Here is a 21,454-nt window from a genome sequence, read left to right on the forward strand (position 1 = left end):
TGGTGAGATGTGGTACCTCAGAGTTGTTTTGATCTGCATTTCTCTAATCAGTAGTGAATCATTCCCAATATTTCACAGAAGCTGACATTGATTTATTCTAATCCTAAAATACAGAGCCTGTAATCAAATGAGAAGTTAGGATTGATATTTCACCCTTTTTTTAACTGTCTTAGAAATTTTATGTCATAAAACCATCAAGTGTTTCAAGGCTTCTTTAATGTTATATTTTGATAGTAAATTGTGTGGAATAAACAGGAATGTTTTAACATAAATTTAGCCTGCTCTATACTATCTTTAAAATAAAATATCATAATGCCCCTGCACCATTTGACACACCATGTCTTTTAGCTAGTTGAGTTAATGTTTCTTTTACCAAAAAACCTGTATCTTGAGTTAATTCCAGTTCATCCCACTATGGTTTCTTTTACGAATTTTTCCTTAGGGGCGGCCAGGTGGCGCAGTGAGTAAAAGCACCAGCCTCAGAGTTGGGAGACCTGGGATCGGTTCCAAGCTAAACCACACAAAATAACTGGCCGTGTAACCTTGAGCAAGTTACTTAACCCCGATTGCTTTAAAAAAAAAAAAAAAAAAGGAATTTTTCCTTAATCTTAGCTTAAGTTTACGGGTATATTTATTTCTTGTCCCCTGTAATTTTACCCATCTGGGTCAGGGACAAGGGGTTAAGGAATGTGAGCCCCAAATTCCCTATTGTTGCCTACAGTTTGATAGTTATGAATTTCTGCTTGAATTCTGAGCACATTTCATTCTTCTTTGCCAAGGATGGAGAATTCCTTCTGAGCCCTGGGGCCTGTCAGAGTTGCTTATAGCATACTTCCTGGTTTAGCATCAAATAGTAACCAGTAAAGCACTTCTTGAGCTTGACACTGGGGAAGATAGAATCTCACTAGAATGAGGAATCCAGCTTCATTTGTGTAACAACTGCTAGAATTGAGAACGAAAACAGCTAACTCCAAGCTTAGGGTTGGTATTCTTTATTATGTGAGAAACACTATGACCTGACATTTAAATGCGTGTGTTTAAATGCTAAAGGGGAAAAAAGCTGTTCTGAAGCCCAGTTGAAGCATAGATAGCCAAGCTGAAGTTGCCTTAAACAAAGGGTTCTTAATCTTTTTTGAGCCATAGAAGCCTTTGCTAATCTGGAAAAGCATCTTTGCACCTCTTCTCAGAATAATTGCTTTAAGTATATAAAATAAAATACATAGGACTACAAAAGGAAACCAATTATATTAAAATAACAGTTATGTATCTTTTTTTTTTTTCTTAAGTTCACATATCTCCTGAAATATACCTTTGGACCCCAGGTTAAGAACCACTATTCTAAACAAGTGGTTACTTAGCTGAAAAAACAAAGGCTTACTTGGTCTTGGGAAACTTTAAAATTCAGTTTACATTTTCTCTAGGATTACTGAAAGCCAAACAGGATTCCAGAGGGTCGAGAGATATATACTGGAAATTTACAGCTATACCTCTCTCTTTTCTGGCTCTTCTTTTTTCTTAATCCAGAGCCACTGGTTTGTTCCTTAAGTAGACAGCCAAAGCATTTAGGTTCACTATAAATTTGTTAATTGGGCTCAACTGGGTCTTCATCTCAGCAGCATGTTCCTTTTACTCATCTATAATTAATTCTCCATCCTACTCTCCAGAGGTTTTCCTAAACCTTTTCTTCTCTTTTGTTTCTCATACAGTTCCCTCCCTGCTTTCAGCGAAGTACCTTACAAGGAATATTTACCATGAACTTCCTCTTCTACTCAAACCCCTGGATGTCATTCTCTTCTCCCTTATTCTAGTATCTGATAGAAAGGTGGATCTTCTTACCAAGGCCAACTCTGCTAACTATACTCTTGGTCCCATCTCTTCTATCTTTAGCAGATTGTGCCCTACATCATCATCTCTCTAATCTTTCATCTTTATTCCCTCCTTTATCTTCTGGGTCCCTCCATACTTCAAAATATTCCAAAGTCTCACAAAACCCTTAAGCTATCATTCTGTTTCTCTCCTTTTGAGGCCCTTCTTCTAGAAAAAGCTGTTTAGAACCATTGCCTCCATTTCCTTTCCTCAGCTTCTCAAACCTTTGTAATCTGGCCTCTGACTCAATTGAAACGGCTCCCTTCACAATTGTCTATGATCTCTTGTTGCTAAACTTAATGACCTTTTTTCAGTCCTCCTCAGCCTCTATGCAGCATTTGATATTGTTGACCACCTCTCCTCCTTTGTTTTTTGCTCGCTTGTTTTAACCATGTTCATCTTTGTGGCCTCATTTGTAATTTTCTTGGGAAAGATACTAGACTGATTTGCCATTTCTTTCTCCAGTGGATCCATTTTGTCAGGCAATCAGAGGTTAAGTGTCCAGGGTCACATAGCTGGGAAGTGTCTGAGGCTGGATGTGAACTCAGATCTTCCTTACTCTAGGTGCAGAGCTTTTATCCACTTAACTACCAGCTGCCTCTATCTCCTCCTAGCTTTTTTCTGGATTTTCATGACACTGCTCTCACTTTCTTCTCTTTCAGTTTTGTTGACTGCTTTTCATTTGGTCTCTTTTGCTGGTTTGTCATCCATATCATGCCATTAACTATGGGTATGTCCCAATGTTCTGTCCTGTGTCCCTGTTTATTTTCTTTCTGTAATCTTTCATTTGGTGACCTCATTAGCTTTCATAGAGTTAATTATATCCATGCTACTGACTCCTACTCTCTATATATACTACCCTAGCCTCTCTCTTGAACTTCACTCACACATTTCAATTGTCTGTTAGGTGAAACAAACTGGAAGTTCCATAGGCATCTACATGTCATCTAAAACCGAATTCCTTATTTTTACCCATCTTTCTTTCTAACCTCTCAATTTCTGTCTTGGTACTACCATCCTTCAGTAAACCTGGTTTATAATGTTCTACATCATCCCTGATTCTTCTCCCTGCATGTCCTGTCAGTTGCCAAATTTTATCTCTCCGCCAAAATATTACTCACATTTGACCCCTTTTTATTCATACAGATACTATAATTTAAGACTTTATCATTTCTTGACCATTTTTCCTACCTCACATCTCTTCCTTTTCAACCCATCCTTCACACAGCCACCAAAGTGATTTTTCTAAATTGCAAGTCTGATCATGTCACTGCCGTACTCAGTAAACCCTAATGTCTCTCCATTACCTCTCATCTATCTTTTAAAGCCTTTTATAGACACACATTCTCTTCAGTATAGACAAAATGGCCTTCTCTCTGTTCTTTACACATGATACTCTATTGCCTTTTCATTGGCTGTCCTCTATACCTAGAATGCTCTTTTACCTGACCTCCTCTTAGAATTCTTTTTTTCTTAAAACTCTTCTCAACACCTGCACTAAACTTTTTTCTGATTTTTCTCTCCTCCCCCCAACACACACAACAAAATTACATTTTTTATTCTGTGTATACTTTTATACTTGTTGTCTCTCCCAATAGAATAATAAAAGTCTTTTTATGTCTAACAGCTAACATGCAGTACTTAATAAATGTCTGACATAATAGTAGCTTAATAAAATGCTTTTTGATTAAGGTTGCATCTCTCTGACTTTGCTGTGGCTTCAAAGACACCTGAGTGGGTACTTGAAGGCTGTTAATGGTTTTGACTGGATATGCCAGGATAATGAAAATGATGGGGTGCTTGGGATCTGTTTATAAAATCAATTTGTAATACCAATTTGTAACATGAGGAATGATGGGGTGCTTGGGATCTATATTTGTAACAACAGTCTGTAAAACTTTGTAACATCAATTTGTAAAACCAGTTTGTAAAATCACACTCCATTCCCTGCCACCCCAGTCTCAGAGCAATAACTCTGCCCAGCAACAACTATCTCAGCTTGGAACAATAACAGACTATTCTTATAAATCCTTCACAAAAGTATCTATAAACATTCTAGCTTAGGCATCCATTATCTCCCCCTTGTATAGTGTCCCGCTGCCCCCATGAATCCTTCGGTACCCTATCTCTAGGTTGACTCCTTGGCTCCCTCAATGAATCCTTCAGGACCCTATCTGTGGGTTAACTCCTTAGCCTATTATGCACTGAGTCTCGGTTAACCTTGGTTCCCAGACATCAATCTTGTCAAACATGACACTGATGGGAGGCAGACTGGGCACTTCTCCATCAGCCTTTGACCCACCTTGTTAGCATAATTGGCATGGGTTCTACTATGGATTACCCTATAAAAACATTAATTCTACCCCTTTGAGGTTACAGGTCCCCTAAGGATCCTTGCCCGCTGTAAGACATACAATAAAACTTTTTCAATTCTGACTCCAATTAGGCTTGAGCTGAATTCTTTCCAGACTGAATTGCAGGTTCTGGTCTTAAGATAGAGATCAGAGTTCCTGCTGAACCTATTGGGAGCCATCCCTCATCATTAACAGAACCTGTTGCAGTATTGAGGGTGACTGAAGTTGTCATACCCATAAAGATACCATATTTGAGTTGCATGTATTTTTTTTTTAAAGCAATTGGGGTTACGTAACTTGCTCAAGGTTACACAGCCAGTTATTTTGTGTGGGTGCCAAGTGTCTGAGGCCGGAACCGATTCTGGGTCTCCTGACGCCTGGCTGCCCCGAATTGCATGTATTCTTAATATCACTCTACATTCTTGTTGAAATGCTGGAGCTAAACTCTATGAGCAAGAAGTATGTAGTATTGAACCTGGGATTTTATATACCATTTTAAACTTGGAGACTGCCAATTTTTGGTATCTAAGTAATCCACCCAATTACAGAACCAGCTGATCTAGGAAGATCACACTGTTGAAATGCCTTATAAGAGAGACAGCAACTCTGGTTCTTAATTTTTCTCTTTATACATGGGAGCCAGATCAGGGAGCTTATTAGCTTGGGTGATGTAGTGTGGCCTTTTTGTCTAGGTATTTCAAATGCCAAGTTCTAATCTCCTTTATACTTGTCTAGTACCCTTTACAATGAAAGCAACTTCAGGTAGGAGGAAACAGAAAGCTGAATGACTGCATTCCATTCTATGTGGTTAGAGATAACATGCATACATTTTCCTTGTTTTCAAGATCTGAAGGTTTTATTCTAGTGATATTAGTCTCATCAGATGGAGGTCCAGATTAATCTCATTCACATTGACACCACAGGATCTTAAACTTACTATTGTATCCAAGTAGCATATTAAAAAACGCCAAATTTTAGAATAATAGTTCCTCTATTCAGCATTTCATTTCTGACAGGATTGCTAAGAAACATTACAGAAGAGCATGGTAACTGTCCTACGTGACATCATCCCTAACTTTCCTGTAATAGTCTAAAATGTACATTCATGAAACACAGCATAAGTAAATGAAAATTAAATATGGATGGAGCAGCAAGGTGGGGCATAGATAGAGCGGTGACCAGCAATCAGAAAGATGACTTTAAATCCTGCCTCAAGGCACTCGTTTTACTTACTCATGGGGCTCTTCTGAGAATCAGGTGAGGTAAATCACTTAATAAATGCTTAATTCCTTTCCTTTCACTGATGGGAGACTCTCAGATAGACACTAACCAAGTTTTGGACTGAACTGTGGTAGATTCCTAGACTACTAGGCATGGAAATTAAATTCTGAGCATCTTTTTAATTTCAGCTATCTCTAAAAAATGTTCTTTCTTAGATCACCTGTTCCTTTAGTCCAGGGCATTTTTAACTTGGTATCGCTAATTTTTAAGGAATATCTCAATAACTACATTTAAGTATAACTGGTTTCCTTGTAATTCTGTACATTTTATTTTATGGATTTAAAAACATTTTTTTGATAAAGGGTCCATACATAGACTTCACCAGACTACCAAAGAGGTTCATGATACAAAAAAGGTTAATAACCTTTTATCTAACATTTTCTGTCTACAGAGAAGGTTGATTTTTCCATTGCTTCTTCCTCGGAAACTTAGATGACTTCATTTTGAAAGATGAGGCATTCATTTAATTAAATCTTAGCTTTGTCTAAGGCATTATTCATCTGGACTGATTATTGTGCAAAGTAAAATGTTGCATAAATGGGACTTAAGCATTATGGTAGAATCATCTACTAAATTATGTGTAGGCAGTAATTGGCTTGACCTTGAAGTAATCTTTGACTTCTTTCTTTCATCTTTTGCATATCTAATTATGTCCATTTTTTTCCAATAAAAATTTTCTTACATCCAGAAACATGATCCTGCTATCTAGACAAGTTGTCTTTCACTTGGTTTCCATGACTCTAGTACTCATTCTAACATAGATCATATTGCTGCCAGATTAATTTTTCTAGAAACCATTTGTGTTGTGTTGCCTCTCCTGTTTGAGAACCTGTATATACTCACCATTGTATTATGTGAACCCTTTTTGCCTACATTACTAGACTTTTTATAATTAGTAGCTCCATTCTTCCTATCCAACCGTAACTCTTTCAGTTAGATGAGTCTCCTTACTACACTGTTAATCTAGAATGTCTTCCAGGCAGGAAGATAAAGGTTTAGATTTCTCTTCCAACAATTTTTGTCTGTTACCATGGGCAAAATTGTATAACCTCTCTAAACTCCAGTTTCATCTTTTGTAAAGCAGGGATAACATTTTTGGTACTTAACTCATAGAGCTGTAGGGCAATTCAAGTGAGATATGTAATGTACGTTTTTTTTTTTCCTTTTGGAGGGCAATTGGGGTTAAGTAACTTGGCCAAGGTTACATGGCTAGTTTTTTTTGTGTTGGTGTTAAGTGTCTGAGGCTGGAACCGAACTCGGGACCTCCTGACTCTCGAGCCGGTGCTTTACTCACTACACCACCTAGCCGCCCCTGTGATGTGCTTTTGCAAACTCAAGGTGCTATATATAAATTGTTATTATTATAGAGATACTTTAAATTTATGTAGTTTTTGCTGTTTACAAATGGCTTTTATATATGTGTTCTCATTTGATTGTCACAGCCACTTAATGTGAAATAGGCAAGACTGTGTTATTGCCTATTTTTGCGGAAGAGGGAACAAGAAATTTTGTGACTTACTAAAGAGCAGCTAAGTACTCTGAAGGAGTGCTGGAGCCAGAATTACATTTGGATTTCTGATCTAAGGCTGTACCATGCAGCTGGCCCAGCTGAAGTCTTCCTTCTTCCAGGAAGCCTTTTTATGTTTTCTCTGTCCATGTTAGTCTCTTATTTTAATTATTAATTTTTTTTTTTTTTTGCTTTTTGGTGGGGGAAGGCAGGGCAATTGGGGTTAATTGACTTGCCCAAGGTCACACAGCTAGTATATTTTAATTTTCTTAAACACTTATCTGTTTTTTGTTTGGTTTTGTTATTGTTGTTGTTGTTTTTAATTTTTGGAGGGTAGTTGAGGTTAACTGACTTGCCCAACATGGCTAGTAAGTGTTAAGTATCTGAGGCTGGATTTGAATTTGGGTCCTCCTGACTCCAGGGCTGGTGGTCTATTCACTGTGCCACCTAGCCACCCCCAAACACTTACTATCTGTATCATTCACTCTGGCAATAAATGTTGTACTGTCTTGTGTTTTTTTCCAGTTTTTATGTGTTTTGGTCTTGTATACCCAATTGTGTTAGAACCTCCATAAGGAAAAACGATGACTTTATATTACTTTTGCATCCTCCGTGGAGCTTAATGTGCTACTGGACACAAAATTAGTGCTCCATAAATTAAGAGTTGGAGTGCATACTTTAAATGTTTCATAGGTAGAGACCACATATTTTTGAAAACTGGTCTCATGAACTGTAGACAGATATTTTTCAAAGAAAAATTGAAACTACATGAACTCATTTAGAGAAGTATGTATCTAGAGCACATGTAATATTGAAGACCAAATATAAAACTTAGGGGCATACATCATTATGTTTATGAATGCAAGTCTTAATTGGGAAAATAAAACATGGAGAAAAGCATGAAAAAATTAGAAAACAGCATAGCACAATGCACAAGAATGAAGGTTTAAATATACGGATGCTGAGAGGGACAGTGTACAAGTATTAAGAGAGAGGTGGGACTTAATCAGAGAAATCTTTCTAGATCAGATACATTTTTAGCAGGACCTTGAATGAAAGGGAAAAGAAAATTTCCCAAGAGATGAAAGGGAAAGCATTGGGATGTCAGAAATTAGATGTGCGCCATATATGGCATAGTAGTTCCACATGGCCGAATTGTAGAGGCTAAATTGAAGATGTTAAGAATACTAGTGCTAGATGCCAGGGATGTCAGTATTAAAAACTGACCCAGGGGGCAGCTAGGTGGCACAGTGAATAGAGCACCGGCCCTGGAATCAGGAGGACCTGAGTTCAAATGTGGCCTTACACACTTAACACTTTATTAGCCCTGTGACTTCGGGCAAATCACTTAAGCCCAATTGCCCTGCTTTCCCCCCTCCAAAAAGAAAATAAAATTTAAACTGACACAGTTCTCCCTTCAGTGAATTTATATATATTTTTTAGTTTTTTTTAAATGTTCAATGTAGTTTATTTTTAAATTAAATTTTATTTTTAGTTTACATCATTCATTTCCACAGGATTTTGAATTACAAATTTTCTCCCCATTTTCCCCCTACCCACCACCCAAAAACAATGATCCTACTGAATATCCCTTTCCCCAATCTGCTCTCTCCCATATCTTCCCCCATCCCCCCCTCCAACTTTCCAGTAGGGCAAGATGGATCTCTATGCCCCAGTGCCTGTATATCTTATTTCCCAGTTACATGTAAATAATAACAATAATATATATATATATTTTTTTAACATTTGATTTTTAAACTTTGAATTCCAGATTCTTTACCTTCCTCCCTCGTTACCCTTACTGGGAAGTTAAGCAATTCAAAATAGATTGTACATGTGTAGCTATGCAAAACATTTCCATAGTGGATATATTGTGAAAAACTGACGATATTTCCCTCCATCCTATCACACCCCCTACTTGTTGTATTCTCTGCTTTGATCCTGTCCCTTTTCAAAAGTGGGTGCTTCCAACTTCCTTCCCCCGCAGCCTGCCCTCCCTTCCATCATCCCCCCTCTCATTCCCTTCCCCCCTACTCTCCTGTAAAGTGAGATACCCTCTTTAGTGTATGTATCATTCCCTCCCTAAGCCAAATTCAATGAGAATAAGGTTAACTCATTCCCTTTTGCCTTCCTGTTCTTCCCCTCCATTGTAAGTTTTCCCCTGCCTCATCTATATGACATAATTTTCCCCATTCTATCTGTCCCCATCTCCTCTCATTATATTTCTCTCTCACCTCTTAATTTCACCTTTTAAGTATCATCCCTTCCTATTCAATTGATCCTGTGCCCTCTGTCTACGTATACCTGTACACATAAGTTACAATTATCATTTTTCCATGTAGGAATGTAAATAGTTCAACTTTGATAAGCTCCTTATGATTTCTTTTCCCTGTTTACCTTCTTATGCTTCTTGTATTTCAATGTCAAATTTTCTATTCAGCTCTGGTTTTTTCATCATGAATACTTGAAAGTCCTCTGTTCCATTGAATGACACGTTTTCCCCTGAAACATGATACTCAGTTTTGCTGGGTAGGTGATTCTTGGTTTTAATCCCAGCTCCTTTGCTCTCTGGAATATCATATTCCAAGCCCTTTTATCACTCAGTGTAGAAGCTGCCAGATCCTGGGTTATCCTGATTGTGTTTACACAATATTCAAATAGTTTCTTCCTGGCTGCTTGTAATATTTTCTCCTTGATCTGGAAACTCTGCAACCTGGCTATAATATTCCTAGTTTTCTTTTTGGGATCTTTTTCAGGAGGTGATCAGTGGATTCTTTCAATCTCTATTTTGCCCTCTGGTTCTAAAAATCAGGGCAATTTTGCTTAAGAATTTTTTGAAGAATGATTACTAGGTTTTTGATTGTGGCTTTCAGATAGTCCAATAATTTTTAAATTATCTCTCCTGGATCTATTTTCCAGATCATTGGTTTTTCCAGTGAGATAGTTCACATTGCTTCCTATTTTTTCATTTGTTTGGATCTGTTTAATAGTATCTTGATTTCTCATAAAGTCATTAGCTCCAATCTAATTCTGAAGGAATGATTCTCTTCAGTGAGCTTTTGAGATTCTTTTTCCATCTGGCAAATTCAGCTTTTTAAGGCATTCTTCTCCTCATTGCCTGTTTGAGCCTCTTTTGCCATTTGAGTTAGTCTATTTTTTAAGGTATTATTTTCTTCAGTCAGGTTGTTGACTCTCATAATTTTCATGCATCATTCTTATTTCTCTTCCTAATTTTTCCTCCACTTCTCTTATTTGGTTTTCAAAATCCTTCTTGAGCTCCTCCATGGCCTGTAACCAGCTCATATTTTTCTTGGAAGCTTTTGGTGCAGGAGTTCTGACTTGGCTGTCTTCCTCCTGTTCCATGATTTGATCCTTTTTGTCCTCAAAATAGGAGTGTAAAGTTGGATTGTTATGCTTGCTTTGCTTGCTCATGTTGCCACTCAATTACTTGATTTTTGAGCTTTGTGCCACCATAGAACTCTGCTACCAGAGAGGGGAGCTTTGTCCCAATCACTGGGGTTTTCTCAGCTGCTGGAGCTATTAGTTGGCTACCCTCTCTGAAGCCTCCACACTCCTGGCAAACTCGTCACTCACCCCAGGACCTCCACCCTAGATAGTGATCCAAATCCAAGCAGGTTAAAGCAAGAGCAATTACCCCTCAGACTGGTCATTTGGTCCCCCTACAATCTGCAGGCCAGGAGCTCTGAAGGCCCTCACACCTCAGCCACTTCTCCCTCAGGGGGCAAAGGCCAGACTGCACTTCTGAACTCCCTGTTCACAAAGTCCACACTGCACTGACATCTCACTTTGTCCTTAGCATCTATAGGTTGATAATTCTGGAAACTGCCACAGCTGCTGGTGATCTGAAGTCCCTCCAGCCAGGGCTGTTTGTGACTATCCTGAGGCCAAAACCTCCAGCTCACTTGGGGCTGGGCCGGGCTTGGCCCCCAGAGCGCTGATCTGGCCCCTTCCTGCCGGGCTGTCTTCAGTGGGAGGTTAGCTTCTCTCTGTCATTCTGTGGGTTCTGTAGCTCCAAAGTTTGTTTAGAGTCATTTTTTACATGAATTGGAGGAGGTGAAAGCAGGAGCTGTGCAGAAGTCCTGTTTCTACTCTGCCATCTTGGCTCCCATGAATTTATATTCTAAAAGATTGGGTTGGGCAGAATACAACATGAAGCCAGATAAATATAACACAATGTGGGAAATAATGGGAGCAAAGAAAATGGTCTAGGAATATTTGAAGAGAGAACATTTGGGGTCAGGTGGGGGCAGGGAGAGATAGATAGGACATGGAGAGAATTCTGAAAGGCAGAGACAAGAAGGGAGTACATTCTGGACAAAGAGGATGGCTCATGTGAGTGTACAGAGATGAGATGGCATGTAGTTTTAGGAATAGTTGGTTGAATCACACACATAGAGTGCCTGATGTGAATAAGGTGAGAAAAGGCTGAAGTTTTATGGATCTCCTTTTCTTTTACATTGAGTCATTTCTTGGTCTTCTTTCCTTGTTCCCCCTTCACCTAACCCCTTAAATTTCCCTTTATAATAAATGAAAGAAAAAAAGTTAAGCAAAACTAGCCAACACAGCAGCGACATTTGACATTTGACAGGTCGAAAAAAGGTTACTTCGGTAGCAATGGGAAGGATGGATTAGAGAAAGGAGAAATAGTAATTAGGGAGACCAGATAAAGAGGCTGAGCCAATTTTCCAGGCAAGAAGAGTGCCTGGACTAGATTAGTACAGCACCTTCCTACCAGTCCCTCAGGCTTGCATCCTAAATGTCATCCTCAAATTCTTAACTCTTCACTATCTCTTATCCTCTCCTCACCCCTGAATATCCAATCTGTTGCCAAGACCTATTCATCATCTAATATGTTCCCTTCTCTCCTGTGACACCACTACCCCTCTGGTACCGACCTCATTACCTCACACCTAGACTATTGCAATATCCGTCTAGGGTGTTCCAGGGGTCAGAACCAGGGCTAATGGGTACCGTGTTTCCCCGATAATAAGACAGTCTTATTAATTTTTTTGGATAGAAATACATCAGAGGGCTTATTTTCAGGGGAGGGCTTATTTTAATGAACATTGACAGCAATTTTAATAAACAGGTAAATGTGAACCAAAAAATGTACCTTTATTCAATAAGCAAATCACTGGGGAAGAACAGGATGACGCGCTCACTGCTGCAGCTCTGATTGCATGCAGCTCAGAGCGCGGCGTGCGTTTCATGGGGGGGGGGTGCATACAGAGGGTACCGTAATGTAGCGTGTAGCGCCGGGGATCACCTTCATTCACTACAGTAGCAATCTCAATAGGGCTTATTTTCGGGGGAGGACTTATTTTAGAGGAATCTTACACAGTAAGGGGGGCTTATTTTCTGGATAGGTCTTATTATCGGGGAAACATGGTGGATGTTATAAGGGACAGATTTGGGTTCCATATAAGGGAAGACCTTCAAGCTGGCCAGCAAGGAAACAGATTGTCATGCAGTCTTTGCTTGAATATTTCTAGCAGCACTTCATTCCTTTATTAGGTTAGAAATTCATCTTATATGACTTAAGGTTCCTTCCTTCTCTAATTCTATATTTTTAGCTGCCCACAGAATATTTCCATTTGTATGTCTCACCATCACCTATGCACAACTGATCAAAAACTGAACAAAGCCTACCTTCTTCCTGCTACTGTTTGACTTTCATAATCATTTTCCTACTCCCCCAGATTTGAAATCTTGGTGTCTTTTGCTCTTCTCTTTATCTTTTTTTTCCTTCAAAATATCTCTCATTTGGCCCTTCCTTTCAGTTCACACTGACACCACCCTGTGCTAGGTCCTTGTCTCTTCAGGTATTGACTATTCATTCTGAGTCTCCTAACTGGTCTCTTAAAACCTCCCATCTTTCCCTGCTTTTACCACGGTGAAATTCTGTCTTCTGAAAATACTTTCATGACATCTCATTCCTACTTAACATACAGTGGTCTCAGTCTTTTCCTGTTAAATAATTTCTAGAATTTTTAATCTGGTGTTCAAGTTCTTTTCTCTGTTCACAATATGAATTTCTTTCACTTATGCCAATTTCTTCACTTATAACCTCTCTTCCTCCTGCCTATCCTCTCTCCCCCAACACACATATCATTATTCATTCCTGTTCTTTCTTTCTGTCTACCCAAACCATCTCCATTCTTTAAGACCCAAATTAAGTCTCACCTCTTTCAAGAAACCTTCCCTAGCTGCATCGATCTTTCTTCCCCCCACATTCCTTTGACAGTTATTGTTTATATTTAAGATCATAGGGACCTAAAGTCTTTGAATCTAACTTCTTCATTTTACAAGTTAGGAAACTGAAGTATAGAGAATTTAAATGTCTTTCCCAGGGTTATATAGTCTGAGCAGCAATTGAACCCCAGGTCTTCCTAACTCCAATACCAGCACTGTGTACTAAATTAAGATGGCATTGTGTATACTTAAATATCTACAATGTTTCTAGGATATATGATGTGTCTTGGGCAGTAAACTTGAAAACCTACACAAATATGATTTCTGTGACTTTGAAAAAGGGTATTTGGGAAATTGAAAGCTAACTAGAGGTAATGATATTGAACAAGATTCAGGACCGTAGTTTAAGATAAACATAATGATAGATTCTTGACTAGGGACATTATATTCCATAAAAACTAGATAGACTTTCCAATCAGATCAAGAGACTTAACCAGAAAATTGAAGGGAAAGGGAGAAAAAGGTCTAAATTAAACTCTTGAGGACATTGGGTATAATATATAATGGTAGAAGAACTGCCTGTTAGTTTACAGATAATTTGGTCACCACCAAGGTGTCTTAATCTACTGAATATGGGTCATAAATAAAACATACCTGAGATTGTAATCCCAGTTTCAACTCAATAGTATCTCCAAAATTCAGGGACACGGTGCTTATAACTATAGTATGCCAATGGAAGTGTCTGTTTTATTCAAAAGAAACATAATAGTATATCAGTAACCATCAAGAAAATCTATACTTTTTATGTAAATATACTAAGTGGGGATCATAGTTAAGAATGCATGGCTGAACATAAAAGGAGAAACAGAAATTATATCATTGTGAGGTATAATATAGATCGCCCAACTAGAAGGTAGTTTCTGATACATATCACAAAATTGGTTCATATATATGATGAAAGACTGCTGAAAATCTTACTCCCTAAAAGCAGAACAAATGATAAAAGACTTGCTGATTGATAGAAGCAGTAGAAGAGCTTCAACCAAGCTGACCAACCAGGAAGAACTGGGAGACTAAAAGCAGTGGGAGCCATGAGATAAAGTGGCAGTTATTAGCCAAAGGAAGAAAACTAGGTATGGTCAAGACATAGCCTTTGACTTACTTAGGAAAACAGATTTCAAAATCTATAAAAGTATTCCTTAATGCTATAAAAGGGAAGCTAGCTCCAGATAGATGAGACTGTCTCAAAATCAAATTGTAGTGATAAAGTCATGAATGATACCCACGTAAAAGAAATTGAGGAGACATCAAAAGAGATTGATATACTCTAATGGCTCAGACTCAAAAAGAAACTTGCAGGAGATGGAATTGACAGAATATAATCAAAGAATACTACAAAAAAGATGGCATTGTAGCTCTAAGGATCATGTCAGGAAGGCAAAAACTTATGACTTTCAAAGTACCATAATAACCTAAAGGTTTTTTTTTTAAGTATATATTTTTTTATTCAAAGGTAAGCCTCTAAGGGAGACTTATTACTTTGAGTATATGGAGGAATGATGAAAAAGGGAACATGATCTTAAGGCTGGAAAGGGTAGAATAGATTTGGTTTAGGAGGCACTCAAAGCTGTTAAAATTTCAGGTAAAGGGATAGTTTCCATTCGGCAGCTCTTAAGTTTCAGTTGTCTGGGTGGGATAAATTACCAACCTGGGTACTGAAAGGACTCATATATGGAATAGCTGAACCTATCATAAATAGTCTTTTGAGGATTTTGGAAAACAGAACTGACATTGACAGGTATACTAGACTGGTAAAACAGGAAGAAAATAAACTTTTATTAGGTGCCTGCTATGTTAGCCATTAGCACTAAACACTTTCTAGGTATTATCTTGTGAATTTTATAGGCATAGTTAATCTGGATTTCAGCCTGGCATTTAGGAACATTTTAAGATACTATTCTGGACATGTTGAATGGGTACTGGAGGTTGTGTGATAGTACAATTTAATCAGATTCATAATTAGTGGAATGCCTATACCTGAAGAATGTTAATGAGTAGATTAACAAGTCTTCCTGGAAGGCCAGTGCTAGTAGGGTACCCCAGTAATTTTACCTAAGCTCTGTTTTGTTCAACACTTTAATTATTAGTAACTTTTTTTATTAGTAAATTGGATGAAGATCTTAATGGTATGCTTGTCAAGCCTGGAGATGATATAATATTGGATAGAAAAGTTACTTAGTTGGGTGACAAAATCAGGAGCTAAAAAATTCTGGTTAGATCTAGTAAGCTAAAAATAAAAAGGAATAAATGTAAGGTACTGCCTGTAATTCAGAAATATCAAATACAGGATAAGCAGCATTTTATTTCAGGAAAAAACTTGGAGGATCTCCTTGACTTCAGGCTAGTTTAAATCAACAGTGTGTTGAGGCTACCAAAAAAATTAATGGAAGTAATTAATTAATAGAAGTCTAGCTTGTAATCCCACCATATGCTTTGTACTGATCAAACCTCTTCTGGAGTATATAGATAGATAAACAAGAACAGATTTAGGAAAGTCACAAAAATGTCAAGTCAATCATATTATTAGAGAAATACTTAATGGAACTTTGGTATTTAGCATGAAGAAGTGCAAGAGCTAGAATGAGGAAGAGGAGAATAGAAGGTGCTAATAACTGTCTTCAAATTCTTGCCCTCTAAATAATGATTATATTTATTCTGAGTCTCTAACACTAGGATCAATAGGTAGAAGTTAGAAAAGAGTAGGTAGTAGTTAAGGAAGAACTTTTTAAGAGATCTATAAAAATAAAATGCTCTGTTTTCTGAAGTAATGGATTCTCTATGTTCAAGCAGAGAACTAACTGTAATTACTTGTTAGGGATATTGTTTGAGGGGATTGGTCTAAATCTAAATGACTTCTGAAGTTCCTTCTGGGTCTTGGAGCCTGTAATTCTGTTATATTCCTCACCATTGTCTTATACAGTGTAGGTTTCACAGTTAGATTTAAGCTCGAGGACAGTGACATAAATTTTTCTTGTCATAAAACTCTCTTCACCTTCCCACCCCCTCTTTAAGAAATCTTAGTGGTGACAAATCAGATGCAGTGGACAAATGAAATGGACATGACAGCAAAGCCAATTATAATTTGATAGGAGTGTTTATTAACTGCGGTGACTGCCTCCCTCATAAGGAACACACAGCATTGAGACTTCTGTAAGATATACTTATATAGAGTTAGGTGTTGCTAATCAACAAAATGTAGTTCCAAGGGGGGGCGGGGAGGGCTGGTAATGCCGTTTCTAGTGAAGCCTTGATTACCTAGCAAAGCCCTGGGTACAAACATAAACAGACCTGAATCTGGGGCATGTTTCTAGCAACACAGGTGAAATGTTCCCTCACTATTATGGCCTATTAGGTGGTTTCCAGGGACCCTGGTAGGGGGTCCCCTTCTAACAGGTTTAGGGGGCTTTGGTGTATAATTTCTGGTGGACACTTCACAGATAATCCATAGCTAATGTAATTTCTATTTTTTTCAGTGGGCATTCCTACAATTAAATGGTGTGGGGCAGAAGGAGACTATAATGTCATGGTGATGGAGCTTTTGGGACCAAGCCTTGAAGATCTCTTCAATTTCTGCTCAAGAAAATTCAGTCTGAAAACTGTCCTGCTACTTGCTGACCAGATGGTAAGAAATTATTTTTGATGGGAGTAAATTGAATTCTAGGCATATCGTAGAGATTCAATAAATATTTATTAATTTTCTTGATTTTGGAACATAGATTTGTTTTTTTGTTGTTTGTTTTTTCAGTGTTATGAAACACATTTATGGGAAAATAATACTCTATGATTTATTGATAATAATGATTAAAATATTCAGTGAGTTAATTGACTATATCCAGCTAGTAGTTTTTAGCACCAGCAAAACTTATTCAGATTTCATGGGCTTTTTTCGTACAGGTTAATCTTCCCTGAAATTTCAATGCTAATTCTTATGTTAAGGTTAGAATCCTACTTTGATACCCTAACATGTATGGAGGTGACCCTGGCTTCTCCAAGGTCATGCCAGGAGACTGCAAACTCTGGCAGGCCTTATCAAAATAGAAGGGCTTCAAATATGAGCCTGTATATCTATTGCCTGAGGACCAGCCTAGCTAAGTTGAGAGGTTCATCACCAGAAGGTTGGCCACCAGATGATTTTTTGGCCATAGCAACAGTCAGTCAAGGTGAGAAAGAATTTTGCAGTCTGCAGTTGGTGAAAGGAGTACCCCACATCAACAGCAAGTCTTTGCAAGTATTGATGTAGTAAGTACACACAGTTCTTGTTTTATATAAGTAGACCATTTTGTAGACCTCTGTGTAAATGTAATGTGAATTTGTCCACAAACATGGGGAAGGGTTGGAGGAGACTAACATAATAGTTTAAGGACACTGGGGGCCAGAGACAGAGAAACAAGCAGGAGGAACACATGGGACCCGAGGTCCATGTGGGAGCCTGGCCAGAACCAAGAAGAAGAACGTAAGAGGGAAGACATGCAGGTATCAGGCATGGACACAGACAGAAGACAGGCAAAATGCATGGTATGCTAGGGACAGGTGATGATCACAAAGGCAAGGGGGTGGAGTGCAGAGTGGGAAAAAGGTCTGCTTTCTCAGCACTAGAGGTTTCAAGCCAAGCCCCTGAGCTGGTGACAGTCTTTCTCTGGGTCCACTCTTATGCTTTCACTTAGAGGAATTTTTTTAGGCTGTTTTTTTTTTTCTTTTTGGAGGGGGGAAGGAAGGGCAATTGGGGTTAAGTGACTTGCCCAAGGTCATACAAGTGTTAGGTGTCTGAGACCGGTTTGAACTTGGGTCCTCCTGACTCTAGGGCTGGTGATCTATTTATTTGCTGTGCCACCTAGCTGCCCCATAGGCTGGTTTGTTTTTGTTTCTTTTTTTGATAGGGAGATGGGCTGGGGCTTCAGAGAACTGAGCCAAGGAGCAGGAGTAGAGAAAGCATAGTACTATAAAGTTGACATAGGTGTTTCTTTCAGAATTCTTTACATATAATCGAATTTTCATAATGTGAATTTATGTAAAGCAAAAACTATTACAGAATCTCTTCAGATAGCTTGATGTCAAAGAACTACTGTGTACACAGTACCCTGATAGGCCATGGTGCACAAGAAAGCTGAATTTGTTTCAGTTTCTATCTCACTTAATTTTTTCCATGGCATTTTACTTTGTTTTGATCATCACTTTTTAAAAATTAGGTGTTTTTTTTGTTTGTTTTGTTTTTCTTTTTTAAAGCAAGGGTTAAGTAACTTGCTCAAGGTTACACAGCCAGTTATTTTTGTGTGGGTGTCGAGTACCTGAGGCTGGAACCGATCCCAGGTCTTCCGATGCTGGGGCCGGCACTCTTACTCACTGAGCTGCCCCTAAGCAATTGGGGTTAAGTAACTTGCTCAAGGTTACATGGCCAGTTATTTTGTAAAAATGAGTTTTTATTGATATTTTCTGTTATTTAATTATCCCTTCCTCTCACCTCCCATGGAGTCATCTCATATGATAAATAATGTTTTTTAGAAAGAAGCATACCCCCCCCACACATACACACACAACTGATCAATACATTGAAAAAGTCTGAAAATGTGTAATGTGCAATACTTGTGGATTTCCTATTTTCATAAAAGGGCAGATCAGGGGGTGTTCTTTCATATCTCTTTATTTGAGTCCTGCTTAATCTTAATAATTTTTTTTGCCTTCATTTTTTGTTTTTGCTGTGTTCTTTCTATTTACATTATTGTAGTTACAGTGTAATTTGTTTTATTGACTTTGCTTGCTTCACTGTGCATTAATTCACAGAGATATATCCATGCTTCTCTCTATTCATCACACATTTATAGCATAGTAATATTCTGTTACATTCATATACCACAATTTATTAGGCCATTAACAAGTAGATGGGCATCTACTTTATTTCCAGTTCCTTGCTGTCACTTAAAAATGCTGCCAAAAATATGTTGGTGTACATGGGAACTTTATTTTGTCTTCCTTGAGGTATAAGCCTAGTAATGAAGTCTCTGGTTCAGGAGATATGGACTTTATTTGCATAATTCCAAATTGCTTTCCAAAATGAATGTACCATCTCACAGCTCCACCACCAATGTATTAGTGGGCCTGTCATTCCACAACTCCTCCATCATTGATTGTTGCCATCTTTTGTCATTTTGCCAGTTTGCAGAGTGTGATCTGAAACCTCAAAGATGCTTTGTTTTGCATTTCTCTTATTATTAGTGACTTGGGGCATTCTTACATGTGGTTTTGAATAGTTTTTGATTTCTTTTTTTGGAGAACTGTTTGTTCATATCCTTTGACACTTATTGGAGAATAGCTAATAGTCTTAAATACATATATTTATCATTTATATATCTTTGATAACAAGCCCTTATCAGAAAAATTTGGTACAAAAGAATTTTTTAGACAATTCAACCACTTATTCTTGGTGGGTTAATTTTGTCTGTGCAGAAGCTTTTCAGTTTCATGTAATCAGAGTTAATCAGTTTTATCTTTTGTAATTACATCTATCTTTTGTTTCCTTAAGAATCTGTCTCCTACACATAGGGGTAAGAGTTATCTGATCTGTTTCTCTTCTAATATTTTGTAGTATGTTCTTTGATATTAAATTGATTCATCCATTTAGAACATATTGTGGAATATGATGTAAGGTTCTATTTTAAGCTCAATTTCTGCCAGACTGCTTTCAAGTTTTCCCAGCAATTATTATCATATAAGGAGTTTTTTCCCAGGTAATTTATTTTCCATTTCATCAAACATTAGATTATCGATTTCTGTTTCTGATTCTCCCTTGTTTAGTCTATTCCATTGATCCTTCTTTCTTCTCTTTCTCTATTGTTGTTCAGTTGTTTTCAGTCATGTCCAACTTCTCCCATTTGGGAGTTACCCCATTTGGGGTTTTCATGGCAAAGATACTGGAGTGGTTTGCCATTTTCTTCTCCAGCTCATTTTACAGATGAGAAAACTGAGGTAAACAGAGTAAAGTGACTTGCTCAGGGTCACAGAGCTAGTAAGTGTATCTGAGGCTTTATTTGAACTCAGGTCTTCCTGACTTTAGGCCTGGGTTTCCATCCATTGCACCACCTGGCTGCCAAAAATGCAACTTTCTAAGGGCAAGGACTGTTTTCCTCTGTTCTTTTTTATCCCCAGATCTAGCCCATAATAGGCAATTTGTTTGTTGTTCAGCCAAGTCTGACTTTTTCTCAACTCTTAATCTTTTATTCTATATGTTTCATAAACACATTTGGAAATCATCCTAAGATACTCAAGGCCACCCCTACATTTACCAACCCTGTATTTATAGTATTTAAATTTGGAAGTGACTTTAAAGGTCTTATAGCCTAATTTTCTTGTTTTATAAGTTTTTAAATTTAAAAAAAAATTTTGTTTTTCTCCAGTTACATATAAAAACAATTTTAACATTTATTTTTAAAACTTTGAATTCCAAATTCTCTCCCTTTTTCCCCATCCCCATTGAGAAGGCAAGCAGTTCAATATAGGTTATACATGTGTAGTCATGCAGAACACTGCCATAATAGTGTTGCTGTGGAAGACTATATTTCCTTCCATCTTATCTCCACCCCCACCCTCCTCACCCCCATTTATTCTGTTCTCTCTTTTTACCTTGTCCCTCCTCAAAAATGTTTTGCTTCTGATTACCCTCCCCCCCAATCTGCCTTCCCTTCTATCACCCCCTTTCCCCCTTCTTATTCCCTTTCCCCCTATTTTCCTGTAGGGTAGGAGGTTTCCATACCCAATTGAGTTTATATGTTATTCCCTCTTTGAGCCAATTTTGTTGACAGGTTTGATTCTTAATGACCACATTTAAGGTTTTCTTGGCAAAGGTACTGGCATGGTTTGCCATTTCCCCTAATTCCATCCCCAGTGCTCTATGCACTCTTCCACCTAATTGCCCCTCTCTCTATTCTTTAAAGAGTACCAGATGATTTTAATGACTGCTGCTTAGTACTAATGTTTGAAATCTGGAAATGACATTCCCTCTTTACCCTTCTTTTCCTCCTTTCCCCTGATATTCTAGATCTTTTTTTTTACTGAATGAATTTTGTTGTTATTTTATCAAATTCTATAAAGTATTCTTTTGATCTTGTTGGCATAGCATTAAAATGTAAATTAATTTTGGTAGTTGTCATTTTTATTATATTGACACAACCTGGCCATGAGC

The 21,454-nt window shown here is 37.9% G+C and overlaps 1 protein-coding gene across 5 annotated transcripts in view; it reads left to right on the top strand.

The window, feature by feature from the left end:
• CSNK1D (casein kinase 1 delta) overlaps positions 1-21,454 on the top strand; it is a 79,502-nt gene that overhangs the window by 14,344 nt on the left and 43,704 nt on the right. For all 5 annotated transcript variants that reach the window (XR_011163558.1, XM_069063978.1, XM_069063975.1 and 2 more), the window contains exon 3: positions 16,755-16,903. Coding sequence is in view for 4 of the 5 variants with exons in the window: in XM_069063978.1 (XP_068920079.1) it covers positions 16,755-16,903 (149 nt within the window). In the remaining variant the exon portion in view is untranslated. The remainder of the gene's footprint in view (positions 1-16,754; positions 16,904-21,454) is intronic.

This window comes from Petaurus breviceps, unplaced genomic scaffold (assembly GCF_028583685.1).
Source record: "Petaurus breviceps papuanus isolate PSGF00001 unplaced genomic scaffold, PetGlider_PUasm1.0 90617, whole genome shotgun sequence".
NCBI lineage: Eukaryota > Metazoa > Chordata > Mammalia > Diprotodontia > Petauridae > Petaurus > Petaurus breviceps.